At 49.9% G+C, this 18458-nt stretch overlaps 1 protein-coding gene across 3 annotated transcripts in view; it reads right to left on the reverse strand.

Annotated features, from left to right (window-relative positions):
* The window catches only part of TACC2 (transforming, acidic coiled-coil containing protein 2), a 236236-nt gene that overhangs the window by 117594 nt on the left and 100184 nt on the right, over window positions 1–18458 (reverse strand). Inside the window, exon 8 of one of the 3 annotated variants that reach the window (XM_010859225.1) lies at window positions 1848–1973. The exons of the other annotated variants lie outside the window; for them this stretch is intronic. Coding sequence (XP_010857527.1) covers window positions 1848–1973 — 126 coding nt within the window. The remainder of the gene's footprint in view (window positions 1–1847; window positions 1974–18458) is intronic. 3 annotated transcript variants of the gene reach the window in all.

The raw sequence follows: 18458 nt of genomic DNA on the forward strand, positions 1-18458 counted from the left end.
CTGATTTCCTTCAGGATGGACTGGTTGGATCTCCTTGCAGTCCAAGGGACTCTCAAGAGTCTTCTCCAACACGACACCTCAAAAGCATCAATTCTGTGCTCAGCTTTCTTTATAGTCCAACTCTCACATCCATACATGACTACTGGAAAAACCATAGCTTTGACTAGAAGGACCTTTGTGGGCAAAATAATGTCTCTGCTTTTTAACATTCTGTCTAAATTGGTCATAGATTTTCTTTCAAGGAGCAAGCATCTTAATTTCATGGCTGCAGTCACCATCTGCAGTGATGTTGGAGCCCCAAAAATAAACTGTCACTGTTTCCACTGTTTCCCCATCTATTTCCCATGAAGTGATGGGACCAGATGCCATGATCTTAGTTTTCTGAATGTTGAGTTCTAAGCCAACTTTTTCACTCTCCTCTTTCACTTTCTTTCATCAAGAGGCTCTTTAGTTCCTCTTCACTTTCTGCCATAAGGGTGGTGTCATCTGCATATCTGAGGTTCTTGATATTTCTCCCAGCAATCTTGATTTCAGCTTGTCCTTCATCTAGACTGGAGTTTCACATGATGTACTCTACATATAAGTTAAGTGAGCAGGCTGACAATATACAGCCTTGACATACTTCTTTCCTATTTGGAACCTGTCCGTTGTTCCATGTCCAGTTCTAACTGTTGCTTCTTGAGCTGCATACAGATTTCTCAGGAGGCAGATAAGGTGGTCTGATATTCCCATCTCTTTAAGAATTTTCCACAGTTTGCTGTGATCCACACAGTTAAAGGCTCTAGCATAGTCAATAAAGCAGAAGTAGTATATACATACATATATATAAATACGTTATGTATTATATAATTATACATTATATAATATATACTATACATATATATATCAATATAAAGCAGAAGTATGTATATATATATACACATACATATACATTATAGAGACATACATATATATACACCTGTGTGTAGAGAGAGATTGTGTGTGTGTGTGTGTGTGTGTGTGTAAAGGCATCTGAGCCAAGTCCCAAGGCTGGCTGTGAACAAGCCTGGTTTCAATAAACTAAGTGTGAAGTCTGCAGGCAGACGCACGATGAACACACTGCACACGGAGAACAGTGAGGGGTGGGGTGTGGGGCACGCAGGGCAGGGCCAGGGCAGGCGGGTGGGCGGCTCGAAGGTGAGAAGTCCTCAGCCAGGCCCATTTGCGGAGCGAAGACACGGGATCTGGTCCCTTTCCTGTGGGCTGCTGGCTCCTACAGTCTCTGCCCACCTCCCAAAGATAAAGAACACAAGCACCTACCCCAGCTTGTGTCCTGGGAGGACAGAGGCAGCTAAGTCATTCCTGGGAAAGTATGAATAGCACAATGTCATTCCTGGAGGGCTTCTATTTAAATAAGAACACAGGAGGACAAATCTCTAAAATGGCCTTTGTTGGGGGCGGGGAAAGCTCCTTCCTGGGGTCCCCTCAGGTCATCCCTAAGGCCCCAGGAGAGCTTCCCTTGTGGCTCAGATGGTAAAGCCTCGCCTGCAAGGCAGGAGACCTGGGTTCAATCCCTGCATTAGGAAGATCCCTGGAGAACAGAATGGCTACCCACTCCAGTATTCTTGCCTAGAGAATTCCATGGACAGAGGAGTCTGGCAGGCTACAGTCCAGGGGGTCGCAGAGAGTCAAATACCACTGAGCGACTTGGCCCAGCCCCATGCAGGGGAGTGTGCACACCGGGGCTAGGGGTGTAGGGGTGAGGGGCTGGAACTGTGGGCAGAAGAGGGCAGGGGAGGACAAGGAGGCAGCCTCAGAGAGTGGGCCCCAGGGTCCTGCCATCAGCCGCCGGCCCACCCCCACCCCACCTCTGGGCTATCAGATCCTTGGAGACGTGGCTGCTGACATCACTGTGGGAGGTCAAGGCAGCTAAGAGTGAGTTTTCCAGGTCTTCAAGGGCAGCCGGCTGGATGACATCATCTGCTACAAGTGAACTGGGAGAGGAGAAAACCAAGGCTCAGAAATGTTCCTGAACGTCTTCAATGTGTTTCAACTGCACATTTTCTCTGGGTCCCACGCAGGGCCTCAGTTTCCCTTCCTGTAGAGGAAGGAGCTGGGCTACTCCAAGCATGGCCCATGGCGGTGCTGATCCAGGAGGGGTTGGTTACTGCTCCATGAAGACACAGCACACACACCCGGGGTAAGGGCCTAGAGGTCTTTAGAGGAACATGGTATTCATTCTGTCTGTTGACTCCAGTAATTAAAGTCGGGGTTTGTCTTTTGTAGGTCTTGATGGGCGGTTCTCAACCAGGGGTGACTTTTGCCAACCAGGGGACATTTGGCAATATCTGAAGACAATTCTGATCATCACAACCAGAGGGCCAGGTGCAGCTGGCATCCAGGGATGCTGCTAAGTACCCTACAATGCACAGGGCAGACCCACAGCAAAGAATTATCTGGCCCCAGAGGTCGGTACACCCGGGTAGAGACACCCTGGCCTTGAGCTTTGTTTTGCTTTCTAGTAATTCATTTAAATATGTTTTCAGAAGTTTAGACCTTAAAGTGAGTTAGAAATTAAAAACTACACTGGCCCTTTGTCCGCTGAGAAGGTTGGCATCAGACAACCTCCAAGAGCAGGCTTCTCTGAAAGTTCCGAGGGACACCGGACGCTGTCGCTGGTAACACACATCCTTTTACTCTCTGGGAATCCCCTTCCGTGACCAGTCATGTCTTAGCTTATCAGGAAGGGTCATTACTTCTTTCTGATGAACTTGGCTCTGTAGCAGTCAGTAACGAGACCATTACCTTCAGTCCCTGAGCAGACACTGACTGAATAACAACTATGTTATTATTACAACAACCCTGTAAGGTGGTCCCTGCCCTCGTGGAGCTTACAGTCTCAGGCAACAGTCAAAGTTTAAAAAAAATTTTTTTTTCTTAATGCGTATTCACTGTTTACAATAGCCAAGACACAGAAGCAACCTAAATGTCCATCAAGAGAGGAATGGATAAAGAAGATGTGATACATATATACAAGGAATATCAATCAGCCATTAAAAAGAATGAAATAATGCCATTTGCAGCAACATGGATGGATCTAGAGAGTTATGAAGTAAGTCAGACAGAGGAGGAGAAATATCGTGACATTCCTTACACATGGAATCTAAAAAGAAACTACACAAATGGGCTTACTTAGAAAACAGAAAAGAAACTTATGGTAAACAGGGGGAAGGGATAGTTAGGGACTGTGGGAGGTCATGCACACAATGCTACGTTTAAAATGGATAAGCAACAGTGACCTACTGCATAGCATATGGAACTCCGTTCAATGTCATGTGCCAGCCTAGAGGGGAGAGGGGTTTGGGGGAGAATGGATACCTGTGTATGTATAGCTGAGTCCCTCTGCTGTTCACCTGAAACTACCACAACATTTTAATCAGCTATACTGCTAAGTCGCTTCAGTCGTGTCCGACTCTGTGCAACCCCATAGACGGCAGCCCACCAGGCTCCCCCGTCCCTGGGATTCTCCAGGCAAGAACACTGGAGTGGGTTGCCATTTCCTTCTCCAACACATGAAAGTGAAAAGTGAAAGTGAAGTCGCTCAGTCGTGTCCGACTCTTAGCGACCCCATGGACTGCAGCCTACCAGGCTCCTCTGTCCATGGGATTTTCCAGGCAAGAGTACTAGAGTGGGGTGCCATTGCCTTCTCCGTTAATCAGCTATACCCCAATACAAAATGTTTTTGGTGTTAAAAATAATAATAACAATTCTAAAAATAAAATAAAAATACTTATTTCTCCAGTAAAAACTGTTGTAACTGCTAAGATAGAGAGATACAAATGGCTAGAACATAAACTAGGAGGTCCCAGCCTGGAGTGGGGATCAGGGAAAACGTCTTTGTAACATTATAAGCTGAGGCCAGCCATCAATCAGCTCAGTGACAGCTAATGTTTGCTGACACGTGCTTTGTGCCAGGAACTAAGATCTAAGTGTTCACAGCCATCACCATATTCAATGCTCACAACCACCCTATGAGGTGGGTATTATCATTAGTCCCACTTTACAGATGAGGAAACCAATGCATAGAGAAGTTGAGTAATTTGTCCAAGGTTGCACAGCTGGTAAAAGGCAGAACCAGGATACAAACCCAAGCCAGACACCAGGAGCCAAGCCCTTAACCGCCCCACTGGGTTTTATCCCAAGGGCAGAAGAGTAAGGGAAGGGGCGCCTGCAGCAGAGGGAGCCTGCAGCAGAGGGAGCCGCAGATCTGAAAGCCCAGTCCAGGAAGGAGAGTGCCGGTCTGGAGGAATTTGGAAAGGCCACTGCAGCTGGAGCACAGATCAAGATGACCAGGAAGGGGACAGAAGGGCCAGAGCCAGATCACAAGGCCAGGGGGAGGGGCTGGGAGTCGATCTTAAGCTGAAGAATCAGCCCAAAGCCTCAAAACACCCCAAAGTGCTTCCCTTGGCATTGAGACGAAAGAGAGGCGGGGAGGCCCAGGGTGAGCGTTCCGAAACTATGTTCTAAATAGGGCCAGACTGGCACACACTTGTGCCCACGCCTTTCTATTTACTCCCATGGATCTTGTGACGCTTCCTTCTTCCTTCACAGTTCCACCCACCATCCCAAGCCCTCCGACCCTGGAGCCCTGTGATGACCACACCCGAGGAGTCAGAGGGAGATGAGCAGAGAGCGAAGTGAAGGAAGGGGTGGGCCTGGAGGAGGAGGCCCGCAGGGACTCAGGATGTCTCTGCTGGACCACGGTTTGGAGAATCCTTAACCACAGGCAATACCGGCCTTCCAAAGTCATAAAACCTGAGCGGAAAAACACGGCCCAGGAGTTCTGGCAACACACACCGAAAGCCATAAAAGACTGTTTCTTTTGACACAACCATTCTACTTCCAAGAATTTATTCTAAGGAGATGATTAAGGGTGTGAGCAAAGATGCCAATCACAGCTGTGACCACAATAGGAAAAACAAAAAGGAAACAGCCAGAATGTCCACACTAAGGGACAGTCAGGCAAGTTAAAGCAGTCACAGAATGGACTCATTTGCAGCCATGTGAAAAAAAGGTTAGAAAATCAACTTTAAAAATTTCAAAAAGAAGGTAGATCTCCATGCATTCAAAAATAAAGACATCCATTATTAACTGAAAATAGGTTAAAAAACTACTGGCAGCATGATCCAGACTTTCCGTGCATGTGTGTATGAATATACACGTATCTGTGTGTATGTGTGTACACATGCGTGTATGTACAAACACCCACACAGGAAGCAGTTGACAGTGAACAAACCAAGCAATGTGGAAGGATACACATCAAGGAGTTAACGGCAATTCTCTTCCAGTAGTAAAGTTAGCAGTGTTTCTTTTCCTTTTCGTTGAGTTTAACTCTATTTTCTAGTTCTATTCTGAACATATGCGGCTTTTATAAGCAAAAGAAAAAGCATCTTGGAGGAAAATTTCGATGCCAGGGAGCAATTTCAATTCATAGCTCAGTGAAAATTTTAAGAGAGGGGGCCAGCAAAGCAACGCTTCTAAACTCACACCTATAGTGACTTCTCTACTCACACCTTCCCTCCCTGGGAGGACCCAGGCTTGCCAGCCTCATCCCAGGGCAGAAACCCAGCTGTTCCTCTCTCAATAGGCACCACTGGGGAAAATTAAGGTCCCGGTGGAGAATTTGTCAGATGACAGTATCTCCCCGCACAGTCTATGAGATGGCATTTTAACTCATTGGGGACAGAATTAATTTTCAAAGCATGTTGGACAATTGCTTGACGGCTGGGATTTTTTTGGAACAGAGAATCCTGAATATAATTAAACACTTTGTCAGTGACACATGGTCAGCGAGCGTCTTGAGCGCCTATGACGTAAGTGAGGAGGTATGCCATGGCCCTAAAACACAATTGTATATGGAGTCATGAAGGCTGGATTCTAGACCAAGCCCCACCTTGGGATCTCAGCCAGGTGACTGCTCTGAGCTTAACTTTTCCATCTCTGAAAGGGAAGGCCCTGGACAGTACCATGGCTGAGGACTCTGCAAGCTCAGTCTGGCCTCTCCCTCACAGGCTGTGAGCCAGCGCATCTGCCTCCACCACCTCACCTGACTATCTTTTTACTTTCTGCTTTCCAATTCTCTGCTCCTAATGTACTGCAGATTAAAGGGCATTCGAATAGTGTGCAGAGTTAATAGGCTCAGATAAAGGTTTATAAGCCTCCCGTGCTGTTGTTCAGTCACTCAGTCGTGTCCGACTCTTTGCGACCCCCTGGACTGCAGCACACCAGGCTCCCCTGTCCTTCAGTATCTCCCAGAGTTTGCTCAGACTCGTGTCCATTGATTCAGTGATGCCATCCAACCATCATCCTCTGTCTCCCGCTTCTCCCCCTCAATCTTTCCGAGCATCAGGGTCTTTTCCAATGAGTTGGCTCTTTGCATCAGATGGCCAAAGGATTGGAGTTCCAGCTTCAGCATAAGTCCTTCTAATGAATATTCAGGGATGATTTAAATATGCATATATGTGTGTGTATACATATATATTAAACTGAACCAAGTGAGACTGTAAAGGAAAAAACCATCAAATCCACACTGCACCCTCAGCCCCTGCATCTTCCTGTCTTACTTCGAAGGGATCGGTCATGCTCCAGATGGCTTAAGGACAGCGGAGGGCTGACTTATAAGGACAGAGGGGAATTCTTCTCAGACCAACTGTAAGTGACTATAAATGGCTTCCAAATTCTACAAGTGGTGGTGCTGGGACCAGAGTGTCTGAAATATTTTTCAGAGGAGAAAAAAAAAATCTGTCAGAGATTTTAACTACCAGCTGCTGCCACCAGCTGCTGGGGCCAACCCTTTATAAATTTAGTCAGGCCAGCAAAGGGTTGATTTTCCAGTGGAATGCCAGGGAGGGAGGCTTGCATCAACAAGTGCTTCTCCAAAGGGCCATGAGTCACCTTCCTGCAGAGGCTGAGGCAGAGCGGAGCTCTGCTTCGAAGAGGCAGGCGTTCAGATTCTGGTCTAAGAAGCCAACACCTTCAGTTTTACACATGAGACCCATGCAAAAGGAACAGCTCTGGTGCCAGCACCAAGAGAAGCTAAACGGGGATCAGATTAATAATCCTCATACTTTCCTGGTAGATCAGATGACAAAGAATCCGTCTGCAATGCAAGAGACCCAGGTTTGGTCTCTGGATGGGGAAGATCCCCTGGAGAAGGGAATGGCAACCCAGTCCATTATCCTTGCTTGGAGAATCCCATGGACAGAGGAACCTGGCGGGCTACAGTCCATGAGGTCGCAAACAGCTGGACAAGACTGAGCAACTAAGCACGTATATTAATAATAATAACAGTAACAGTAATGGGGGTGGGAGGATACTTTGCGAGGTGATGGATATGTTTATCGCCTTGATGGCAGTAATGGTCTCACAGGCATATACTTATCCCTCAACCCGTTGAACTGTATACATTAAATATGCATAGCACAGCTTTTATATGTCATGGAATTCTCCAGGCAAGAATACTGAAGTGGTTGCCATTCCCTTCTCCAGGGGATCTTCCTGATCCAGGGATTGAACCTGGGTCTCCCACATTGCAGGCAGATTCTTTACTGTCTCAGGCACCAGCGAAGTCCCTCATTTATGTCAATCACATCTCAATAAAGTAGTTTTTAAGACAAGAAGGACTGCACACCGCAGGGTTGATAGGCTAAGTGAGAGCAAGGCAAGTTGAAAACCTAACACAGAAAAAAAACTAAGAAGGCTGGTAATAGAAAAACAAGCTGCAGCAGAAAAAAAAACGGGCTCCTTTCAGGCCAGGGCGATCTGGGAAGGGCCTATGAGGGGACAGGAGTAAGCCAAGTGCTTCACCAGACACACGTGTGCAGAGGGCTTTCCAGATTAAAAATGCTTCTCCCTCCCTCTCTCCCTGACAGTTTGGGCAGGAAAAGAAAAAAGTACAGGAGAAGGGTCGGGGCCACAATGGCAGGGAGGATGAGACTGGTGTCTTAAGGAAATTGTTACCCACATGGAGATTAGCAGAAAAATAACTGTATCAAGGATAAAGGGAGCAGGTTCTCACAGTCAGGGGAAGACTTGCCTATACAAAGGCAATTTAGGCTTGAAAGAACTCTCAGGGCTGGGCTGTAATCAGAGGTATCAGATAAACAGTAGCTATAGATAAAACGCTTGCTCCTTGGAAGAAAAGTTATAACCAACCTAGACAGCATGTTAAAAAGCAGAGACATTACTTTGCCAACAAAGGTCCGTCTAGTCAAAGTTATGGTTTTTCCAGTGGTCATGTATGGATGTGAGAGTTGGACTGTGAAGAAAGCTGAGCACCGAAGAATTGATGCTTTTGAACTGTGGTGTTGGAGAAGACTCGAGAGTCCCTTGGACAGTAACAAGATCACACTAGTCCATCCTGAAGGAAATCAGTCCTGAATATTCATTGGAAGGACTGATGTTGAAGCTGAAACTCCAATACTTTGGCCACCTGATGTGAAGGGTTGACTCATTTTAAAAGACCCTGACGCTGGGAAAAATTGAAGACAGGAGGAGAAGGGGACGACAGAGGATGAGATGGCTGGATGGCATCACTGACTCAACGGACATGACTTTGAGTAAGCTCCGGGAGTTGGTGATGGACAGGGAGGCGTGGTATGCTACAGTCCATGGGGTTGCAAAGAGTCGGACACAACTGAGCAACTGAACTGAACTGAACTCATAAATAAAAGGGGTGTGTGTATGTGTGTGTATACACATCTATCTTCCAGCTCTGTCTGCTGAAAGAGGTCACGTCAAAAGGACATCAGAACCACCTCAAAGAGGCTGCCACCGGCCAGATCAGGGACTATTTTGGCATTAAAAAAAATACAGATAGTAATAAAACCCACTGAGTAAAGTAATAATCTATGAGTCCATACAAAGACATGAACAAATACATAAAAGGGGAGGGGTGAAAGTTCCTTTTTACTGTAGTGTCCACTGGTAAATGTAGAAGAAGTGATGAAAACTGAAAATGCCCCGTGCAAGAACCATCAGAGTGGTGATGAAGTCAGTCAGGAGCTATCAAAGGACTCTAAGGCAGGTGGACAGAGGTTCAAAGAAGTGAAGGGCAAGTGCGTGGGCTTGGAGGACTCTCCCACCTGACTGTGAGGTGGTGGGGTACGAAGACTCAAAGTAAGAGAAACGCTATGGGCACCGACTTGGCCAGGTGTTGACCGGGATCAGAAGTGACCGGCGTCACTTCTGTGGGACCCCTGCCCCAAGTGACAGCCAGAGTCTGGTTACGGGGAAGCTCTGGAGGACGCTGGTTGCGGGATCTTCCCAGAATGAAGGAGCTGTACCCCAGAAGGTCATGAAAGACAGCAAGAGACAGAGGAGTCCTTCCAGACTGAAGAAGAGTCTGCGGGCATTCTTAGAGTGCAACACATGCCTCTGGGCTGAACCCCAGATTGGATGGAAAAGAGACCATGTGGATGAATCCAAATGGCTTCTGATGACTGAGTGATGCTGAGACGTATCATAGTGATTTCCAACTGGATGGCTGGCTCAGCGTCGTGCTGGAGAGGGGCCTTGTTTGGGGAAATTGGTCACTGGACTGTTCAGTTTCGTTTGGATGGGGACACCTTTGAGTCGCAAAAAGTGTTAGTCGCCCAGTCGTGTCCGACTCTGCGACCGCATGGACTATAGTCCACCAGGCTCCTCTGTCCATGGAATTCTCCAGGCAAGAACACTGGAGTGGGTAGCCATTCCCCTCTCCAGTCTGCAACTGGCTCTCAAATGATTCAGAAATACAGTGATGATGGATAAATAAATGCATCTCCATCCACACCTACATATATTGGGGGGGGAGCGGCGAGAGCACAGGAGGTAAAATGGCAACAATTCAGACTTTGGGCAAAGGGAGTAGGGAGGTCTTTGGGCTACTTGTGCAACTTTTCTAAGTAGGAAATTATTTCAGAAAGAAGCGAACAAAACGTTCTGGAGTAAAGGCATGCAGGCAACCAGCCTCTCCCAGCACCCGCAGAGCCCATCTGGGCTCGGGAGGGCAGAGCATGGTCACAAGGGGAGCAGCACTGAATGGGGGTCCATGGGGCGTTCATTCACCTAGACAGCCGGGCCCGGGCCAGCCTGCAGAGAAGGCCTCGAAGGCTGAGGACAGGCTGTCCTGCAAGTCGGGGGTGGGGTAGAGAATAACTGGAGTGGGAGGAGATGCAGGAGCCGTGGAGCAGGGCCAAGGAACGTGGGGCGGAATCCCAGCAGGTGCAGAGGAGATGGGATCAGTCCTGCATCGAACTTCACAACATCCACCCAACACCAGGTGTGAGGGAAGGGCCCTGGGGAGCAATCCAGGCCAAGTGGGGGACTTTCTGGGTGGTCCAGTGGTTAAGACTCCGCACTCCCAATGCAGGGGGTTCGGGTTCAATCCCTGGCCAGGGAACTAGATCCCACATGATGCAACTAAGAGCCACTGCAGCCGAACAGATAAACAAATGCTTTTAAAAAAAAGACCACGTGGGTTTTGAGCATCTGATTGGTTGGAAGGTCACCTTATTAACCACATGCTTCACAGATAACACCTCAGACTCCAGCCCCGATTCTGTACAATTATTTACTTCAACTTTCAATGAAATCCGCTGCTCAAATTAAATAAAGACACATCATTCTAAGGAACAGAAAACTATGAGTCGGTGGTTTTGCTGTGCTTTTACTTTTTTCTAACACAGAGTGAGTAACAGATAACTCAGCAGGATCAGGCAGCCCCCAACCAAGTTCAGGTCAGCCCCTACCCCTGGGAGGTGGGGCAGCCCTCACCGACACAGCTGTGCGAGCCTGCGAGAAGTTCCCTCCGAGGTCGGCCCCCCTCACCTGTCAGCGAGGGCAAGGGCCGTTCTGCCTGGAAAGGGCATGAGGAGGGTCCACTGAGAGCAGTCAGGTCAAGGTTTCTCTAGCAAAGGGCCCGGCACGTGGGAAGCGCTCTACAAGCGACGGTGTCAGCAATGCAAACAACAGGGCGCGCTGTTTTCCCCAACAGGACACGCTGAATGTGCTTTTCCAGAGTACCCATGCCCTCCCCCGGCTGCCCCTGGCCAGGTGAATGCCCTCGGGTGTGCACTGCTCCTTAGCCATCCCAGGCCCCGTGTGCACGTCGGCTGGGGCCGTGGAACGGGCATGGCAACAAGCAAAGGGAACCAGGGCTGTGGGAACCTACTGTGGGCTGCTGGGCACCATGCAGACCCTCCACCACTGTGAGCCACGGGACAGCCCATTTCGGGAGGAGCAAATGGAGCCCCCCGGGTGGGAAAAGTCCCTCCACGCGTGGCCTCGCTGAGCTGAGCTCCATCCGGCTGCTACACAGACCTCAGGCCCACAGGACCCTGGGCCTCAAGCACTACCTCTCAAGGATGCAGAGCGAAGACAGTGGGTGCAAAGCTGCCCAGCGGGGTCGGCCTCCCCACGGAAAGCCTGTCAGCTGCCAGCAGGGCCGCACGCATGGCTCTGATCCAAGGGAGGTGGGCAAGACCCCTCCCCACCTGGCCTGCAAGTGCCTCCTCCGTAGAGTGAGGAGGGCTTGGCCTGTTGGGTCCCCAGGGTCCCTTCCAGGCCTCTGATTTTCTGATCTCAAAAACCCAAGGCTCCAGAGGCGCAGCCCTCTGGGCTGGCTAAGAAGGAACAGCTTGGAGGAGGCGCTGGGTAGTGCCCAGGGTGGCCCAGCCCCGGCTGGCCTGGTGCCTTGGCCAGAGGCCAGGATCCTGGTCAGGATGTACGGATGGGAGGTGGAGGGCACCAGCTCCCTGGGAGACCTGATGGTGGGGAGGGGGTGCAGAGGGGGAGCCTTCCTCTCGCATACAACTTCAGCACTCCTTAAAGTTGGACTATCATTCCCACACCTCTCAGGGTTAATGAGCTGGAGGACTGGGGTTTATGCAAAGCTCAAAGGGGAGGAAGTTATTCTAGGACAACGCAAGGAGAGAGCAGTCACTGTTCTTTTTAAAAGACAAAGAAATAAACCCATCCAAGCCCTGGGAGAAGCTGCATGCTCAGGTTAAGTGACGATGTCACTATCCTTCTGATCAGAGTGCACAAAGTGAAGGGGGTATGCCTGCTGATCAGGCCAGCACCTCAGGGGCAAGACCTCAGCCAAGGCTGCCGACCTCTCCCAAGAGCCAGGGTGTGAAACCCAACAGGTGCCCCGACTTCACCAGAACACCAGACACAGAAATCAAAGAAATCAACCTGAGGCATCCACCGCGTGCACGAGCAGGGCAGCCAGTGCAGACAGACAGCGCAGTTCAGGCAGACGTGAGCCTGAATTCAGCTCTGCCATTGACCAGCCTGCTGTAGTCCTCTTTGAGCCTCAGTTTCTGAATCTGTAAAATGGGGACATGTCGAATCACTGGGAAAGATTACTAAAAGAAATAAGAGGGCTTCCCTGGTAGACTCAGTGGTAAAGAATCCTCACGCCAGTGCAGGAGACAGAGGTTAGATCCCTGGTCCGGGAAGATCCCACATGTCTTGGAGCAACTAAGGCCCTCCGCCACAAACATTGAGCCTGTGCTCGAGAGCCTGGGAGCCGCAACTACCGAAGCCCATGTACCCTAAAGCCCATGCTCCTCAACAAGAGAAGCCACGGTAATTAGAAACCTGTGTATCACAACTCGAGAGTCGCTCCCACTTGCCGAAACTAGAGAAAAGCCCACACAGCAATGAAGATCCAGCACAGTCAAAAATAAATAATCATACTTTTTTTTAAGAAAAGAAGTGCAAAATGTGTATGTAAAGCATAGCGTGGACCTCACAACGGGTCCTCAACAAATAGCAAGTGTCTGATATACATAAGCTGGACGTATGGATGTGCGGAAAGTAACATGGACAGAAAGATGCTGCCACCAGCAGCATCTAGCTGCCACTTAATTCGGGCCAGAACCAGCTTCCTCTCTAACTTTTCTGCACTGAGAGCAGGCAACTCAGCTCAATTAAGCTGTGTGTTAGTCGCTCAATTGCATCCAACCCTTTGCGACCTCCAGGCTTCACTGTCCATGGAATTCTCCAAGCAAGAATACTGGAGTGGATTGCCATTCCCTTCTCCAGAGGATCTTCCCTAGCCAGGGATCAAACCCTGGTCTCCTGCATCGCAGGCAGATTCTTTACAGTTTGAGCTACCGGGAAGTCTACAATTAAGCTGAGGACTGCACAAATGCCTTCATTATAGACAAGGAAAAATGTAGTGTTTGTTTTTTTAAAAAAGCTTTGTGGGGACTTTCCTGGTGGTACAGTGGATAAGAATCCACCTCCCAATGCAGGGGACCTGGGTTCGATCCCTGGTCCGGGAAGATTCCATATGCCATGGAGCAACAAAGCCACAACTACTGAGCCGGCACCCTAGAGCCAATGCTCTGCAACAAGAGAAGCCACCATAATGAGAAGCCCACACGCTGCCACAAAGAGTAGTCCCCCGCAACTAGAGAAAGCCCGAGTGCCGCAATGAAGACCCAGCTCAACCAAAAAAGTGAAATAAATAATTTTTTTTAAGTCTCTTGGAGTCCTCAGTACCTCATAACGATGACAGACTTTCCCTGATTCCAAAACCACACAAGTAGTAACACTGCCTCTGAAAGCTCTCCCTACCCATGAATGCAAAGAGAGGTCTAGACCTCATGCGAGGAATAAAGGCTTGTACCCGCCCTTCCAGAGAGGAGTCAAGGCAGAGAGTCACCAATCCAAGAAGGAACTGCTGGAAATGCATCCTGCCTGGCACAGTACTGGGTACAAGGAAGCTGGAAGAAGTGAGTCAGGGTCTTGTCAGCCCTGGAGGAGAGGGACCCTAGCACACACAGCTGGACACGAGACAACCTGTGAGCTGGAAGCAGGAAGCAGTGGAACGCAGGTTCCCTGGCCAGATAATTCACAAGGTGAGCACGCCTCGGTCAAGGTTTGAAGGAAACACTGGAACTTTTCTTGTTTGCTGTGAAGCACACAGCTGCAGAGCAGGCATCAAGGGAAGCCCGTGGGTTGGAGGGAGAGGCGTCCTGACAAGAAGGAAGAAAAAGATGCTCCTGACATTGACATGACCCAACTGCCTCTTCTCAGGTTGGAATGAGCCCCCATCAGGGAAATGAAACCAACCTGTGCCCTCAGGAGCTTAAACCTGAGGATGCCAGCCAGGAGCTGTATGCTCTCAATGACCACCCCAATGGGAGAGCTCTGGACCTCAGAGGACCACTGAGACACAGTCAGTAACAGGAGCCAGTAAAGCAACTGCTTTATCTTTCCTTTTTTTCCCCCAGACTTGTTCTCTGTAAGCAGAACCAACATGCATTTCCTATTCTTTTATTTTTACTTGTTTTGTGGGGGAACGTATGAACAAGCAATTAAAATGGAGGATGACAAAACCCCGGAGGGTGTAAAGAAAGAAAACCTATATAACCAGCTTCCAAACAAAAGAGATCTGCATGGAAGAGCACCCTTCCTCGTTCCCAGTTAAAAATAATGTGTGCTCAGTCGTGTCCGACTCTTTGCAATCCCATGGACTCTAGCCCACCGGGCTCCTCCTTCCATGGAATTTTTCAGGCAAGAATACTGGAGCGGGTTGCCATTTCCTCCTCCAAGGGATCTTCCCAACCCAGGGATCGAACCCATGTCTCTTGCATCTGCTGCATTGGCAGGAGGATTCTTTACCACTAGCGCCACATAGGAAGCACCTCCTTTCCAATTAAAAACAATAAGCAACAAAAATAAGCTTCAGAAGGGCTTAGGAAAATGAGCTCTTCTAATTAAATCCCTTTCAATCTAACAAGGTGAAAAATACTTGCATGACTTTCCATTTGCATAGCACTTCACAGTGTGCCAAGTATTTTCACGCACATGACTTTTCTTGCCCCCACAGATCTGTGAGCCAGGCGGGCAGGGTAAGTATCCCCAGCCTTTAAAAGTGGAAATCATGATTCAGACAGACTCTTCATGACATGTTCAAGGTCACACAGCTGGTGAGAGTCGGGCAGGAATTCTCATGGAGAATCTCTGCCTAAATTTGGAGCTAGCTCTGTCCTGCCTTCCTCCAACCCCGGGAAAAAAAAGTCTTGGGAACTTTGCTTTCTTTTAACTGGCAGCACTGACTACATTTGCTAAATGACAGACTGAAACTACACACCAGAGAGGACCAGATAAGAAGGGCAGGGGGCTGCCACTGATACCCAGCAGATCTGAAACGAAACCCCCATCGCAGATCATTGCTCTGTAGTCCCTGGAGAATTTCCCCTGCCCTCTACTCTATTTTTAGAGGCACTTCCCCTCAAACTTGTTTCTCCAGCTCTTCTTTTTCATGCCTTCTTTCCTCTCGAATGATTTCATAATTCATGGGCTGTTTTGTCATCAGGATGAGTTGCTGTAGAAATGATTTATGGAGTCTATAAACAAAGGACTGTGACCTCAGTGGGGGCAGGGAGGACAAAACCCAGCCACCAGGATGGACTTCACGCACCTTGGCCACAGGTCACAGCAAGAGAGACTAGGGCACCCAGCCCTTCTCCCTAGATTTTCTCCTCCACCGAACTAGTCAGCGATACCACCACCAGCTTCCTAAACCTTCTCCTGAATGTGCAAAAGGTGCCAGGGCCTGCCAGACTCAAACCACAGTTAATTCAAGAACCATCTGCTTTTGGCTGTGGAACTGAGTCCCCCCCCACCACCACACACACACACACACACACACACACACACACACACACACACGTGCTCTTGACTCCACCCTCAGTCTCTCCCAGCCTCACCCAATCCTGAAGCCTGGGCTCCAGCAAGCCCACAGATCAGCATCTCTCATCTTCCCAATTAGAACTGGTCTCTCCCTACTCCTCAAGCCCTTGCGGTGTCCTTTACAGGGGGTGCTATCAGCATTTGGAGCGAGGCGGTTCTCAGTTGGACAGGACTGTCCCCGTACACAGCATCACTGGCTCTTACCAGATAGGGCCCGCTCTAGTCACTGAGGCGACCACAACATCCTTATGCATATCCAGACATCCCTTCCTGAGACACTATCCTCACCATAAAGTTTGGCCAATGTGTGTACGCTCAAGTATATCTCACACACACACACACAGTCACACACACACTATCCTCACCATAAAGTTTGGCCAATGTGTGTATGTCAGGAATATCTCACACACACACACACACACACACACACACCCCCCTTTGGCCAATGTGTGTATGCTCAGCTATACCACACACACACACACACACCTCCCAGCAAGTAGGGACAGGCTTACTTACTTCAACCACCATTCAGCCCCCAGGCCCCTCCTCACTCTTATGGAGTAGTACCACAAACTAGACAAGTATCTGGCAAGCACTGCCTGTTTCCATGGCAATGACAAATGTAAATAACCATGGTACAAAGCGGGATGAAACCAAAGAGGCCACAGGATTCGGCCGCCAGGCCAGCATTCTGTGGTCTAGGGTTTGAGTCCCACCTTCACGTGTGACCGTAGCCAAGACCCAAGACTTCTCTGAGTCTCCCTTTTCATATCTACAAGATAAAACCTTGACCTTCAAGTTTCCTTCCAGCTAAAATATTCTAAGTGGCCAAGCTTAGAGAGATAAAAGGGATGGAGAACAAAAGGAATGGATGGAGGACAAAAGGAATGGATGGAGGGACCAGAAGCCAATTCTAACTCTCCCAGGGGGAGCCAGGAGAGGCCCCCTGGCTCCATGGGTTTCCATAAGCAGTAATGCCTCTGTATGTCACACTCCCTGTTGCCCGGTCTATCTGAGACTCAGGAAGTTAACTTCTGATGAGAAACCAGTAACAACGCAAGAGCCAAAGATGAGGCTCTGGGTAGCTGAGAGCTGGCTGTGGTGTCTGCACAAGGAGGTGGGTCCCTGACCTATTTACTGCTCCGACTCTCCTCGGAGGAGAATGCCCAGCCCCAGACACTGCCTGTGAGAAGCCCCATGGGAATTCAGTCCCTTCTCACCTGCCCAGCACAACTGGCCCCATTCTCTGCAGGAGCTCCCAGCTCCACCTGAGAACAGGGAAACCAGTCTAGGAGGTCACTCACTCCACAGTTCCCAACCAAATCCTTCCTCTGCTTCTCATCAATTGTCGAAACGGGCCCCATAAAAACACTAGTGAAGACTAGCTCTGAAATACACAAGTGAATCTGAATGGATGGAACCCCCAGATGACACCCAGCCTTGGGACAAGACCCCTGACAAAGTCATTTCCAAATACAGTGAAAACAGCTTCTGAGATGTGGCCTCCATAGGGAATCCTAGAGAAATAAAAAGTTCTCCACCGATTAACAGAGTTGCACCCTCCTCTAGCATGAAACTGAAAGGAAATTCACTAGGACCCTTGCTTTTCCATGTACTGTGATAGAAATGACTTGGACAGTCATGTGTACACATGCACGCCCACATATGAAGACGTGCGCGCGCGCGCACATACACACACACTCGGGCACCAACCAAGACCCCTGGCTACCCTTCCCAGACTTGGCTTCTATTTCCATCCCCCCAGGCCACCTTGGAGACATCTGTCTCACCATGTCTATTTCATTGCAGCTCAACCCACTCTCACTTTTTCCTGTCAGAGCACTTGACGGAGGCAAAAGATAACAACAATAATAATATCACGGTGATGATGCCGTTTTCAGAAAAGACAGGCACCGCGGAGGACAATAAACGTTGTGGGAGCACCATGCAACAACAGCTTGCCGAAGGAATCCCGCTGTCAATCACTACTTTTGAAGTTGCCTTTCCAGGACGCCCCGAAGGCCAGGGAAGACCCGGCCTCCGAGGCCGCGGGAGCCAAGGACGCCGAAGGAGGTGGGGGGGGGGGGCGGTGGTGAAAGGGGGCCGGTCACGTGGTGCTCCGGAGCCCCGAAGTGCGCTCACCCGGCTGACGTAACTGTTCGAGAATTTAAAAGTCCCAAACTCGGAGGCAATCCAGTGCGGAGTTTTATGGCTCATCCACGCGCCGCGGTGGCCCGCCAGGGGAGCCCCCCGCGCTACCGGGTGGGACCACACCAGCTCGCCAGGAACCCGGCGGGGATGGCGCGGAGCCGGGGGCGGGCGGGAACCCCGACCTCGGATGGGGCCCCGGGCCGCGGGCACAGATTCCCTCCACCGTGGGCGGGATCGCAGCCGCAGGCTCGCACCCCAACCTCGGGGACCGAGTCCGACCCGCCTCACCCGACGGCACGAGCTTCCTGGGCCGACGCCGAGGGCGTCTGCCCGGCAGACACACACACACTCCGCCGGCAAGGGGACATATATGTGTCCAGTCCCTTTCCTCCCCTTAACCAGTCCCCGGTGGAGAGAGATGACATGAGCTTTGGTTACTTCTAGCACGCCTTTGTCTGGCGGCCAAGGTCCGGGGGACGCGGGTCTCCTCCCCGACCCCGGGCGCTCGCCCTCCCGCCCGCTCTTGGCCGCGGGGCACTTACCGGTTGGGGGCGATTGCAGATGGCCCGCCAGGG

This window comes from Bison bison, unplaced genomic scaffold (assembly GCF_000754665.1).
Source record: "Bison bison bison isolate TAMUID 2011002044 unplaced genomic scaffold, Bison_UMD1.0 scf7180017864456, whole genome shotgun sequence".
In the NCBI taxonomy this organism is placed as follows: Eukaryota; Metazoa; Chordata; class Mammalia; order Artiodactyla; family Bovidae; genus Bison; species Bison bison.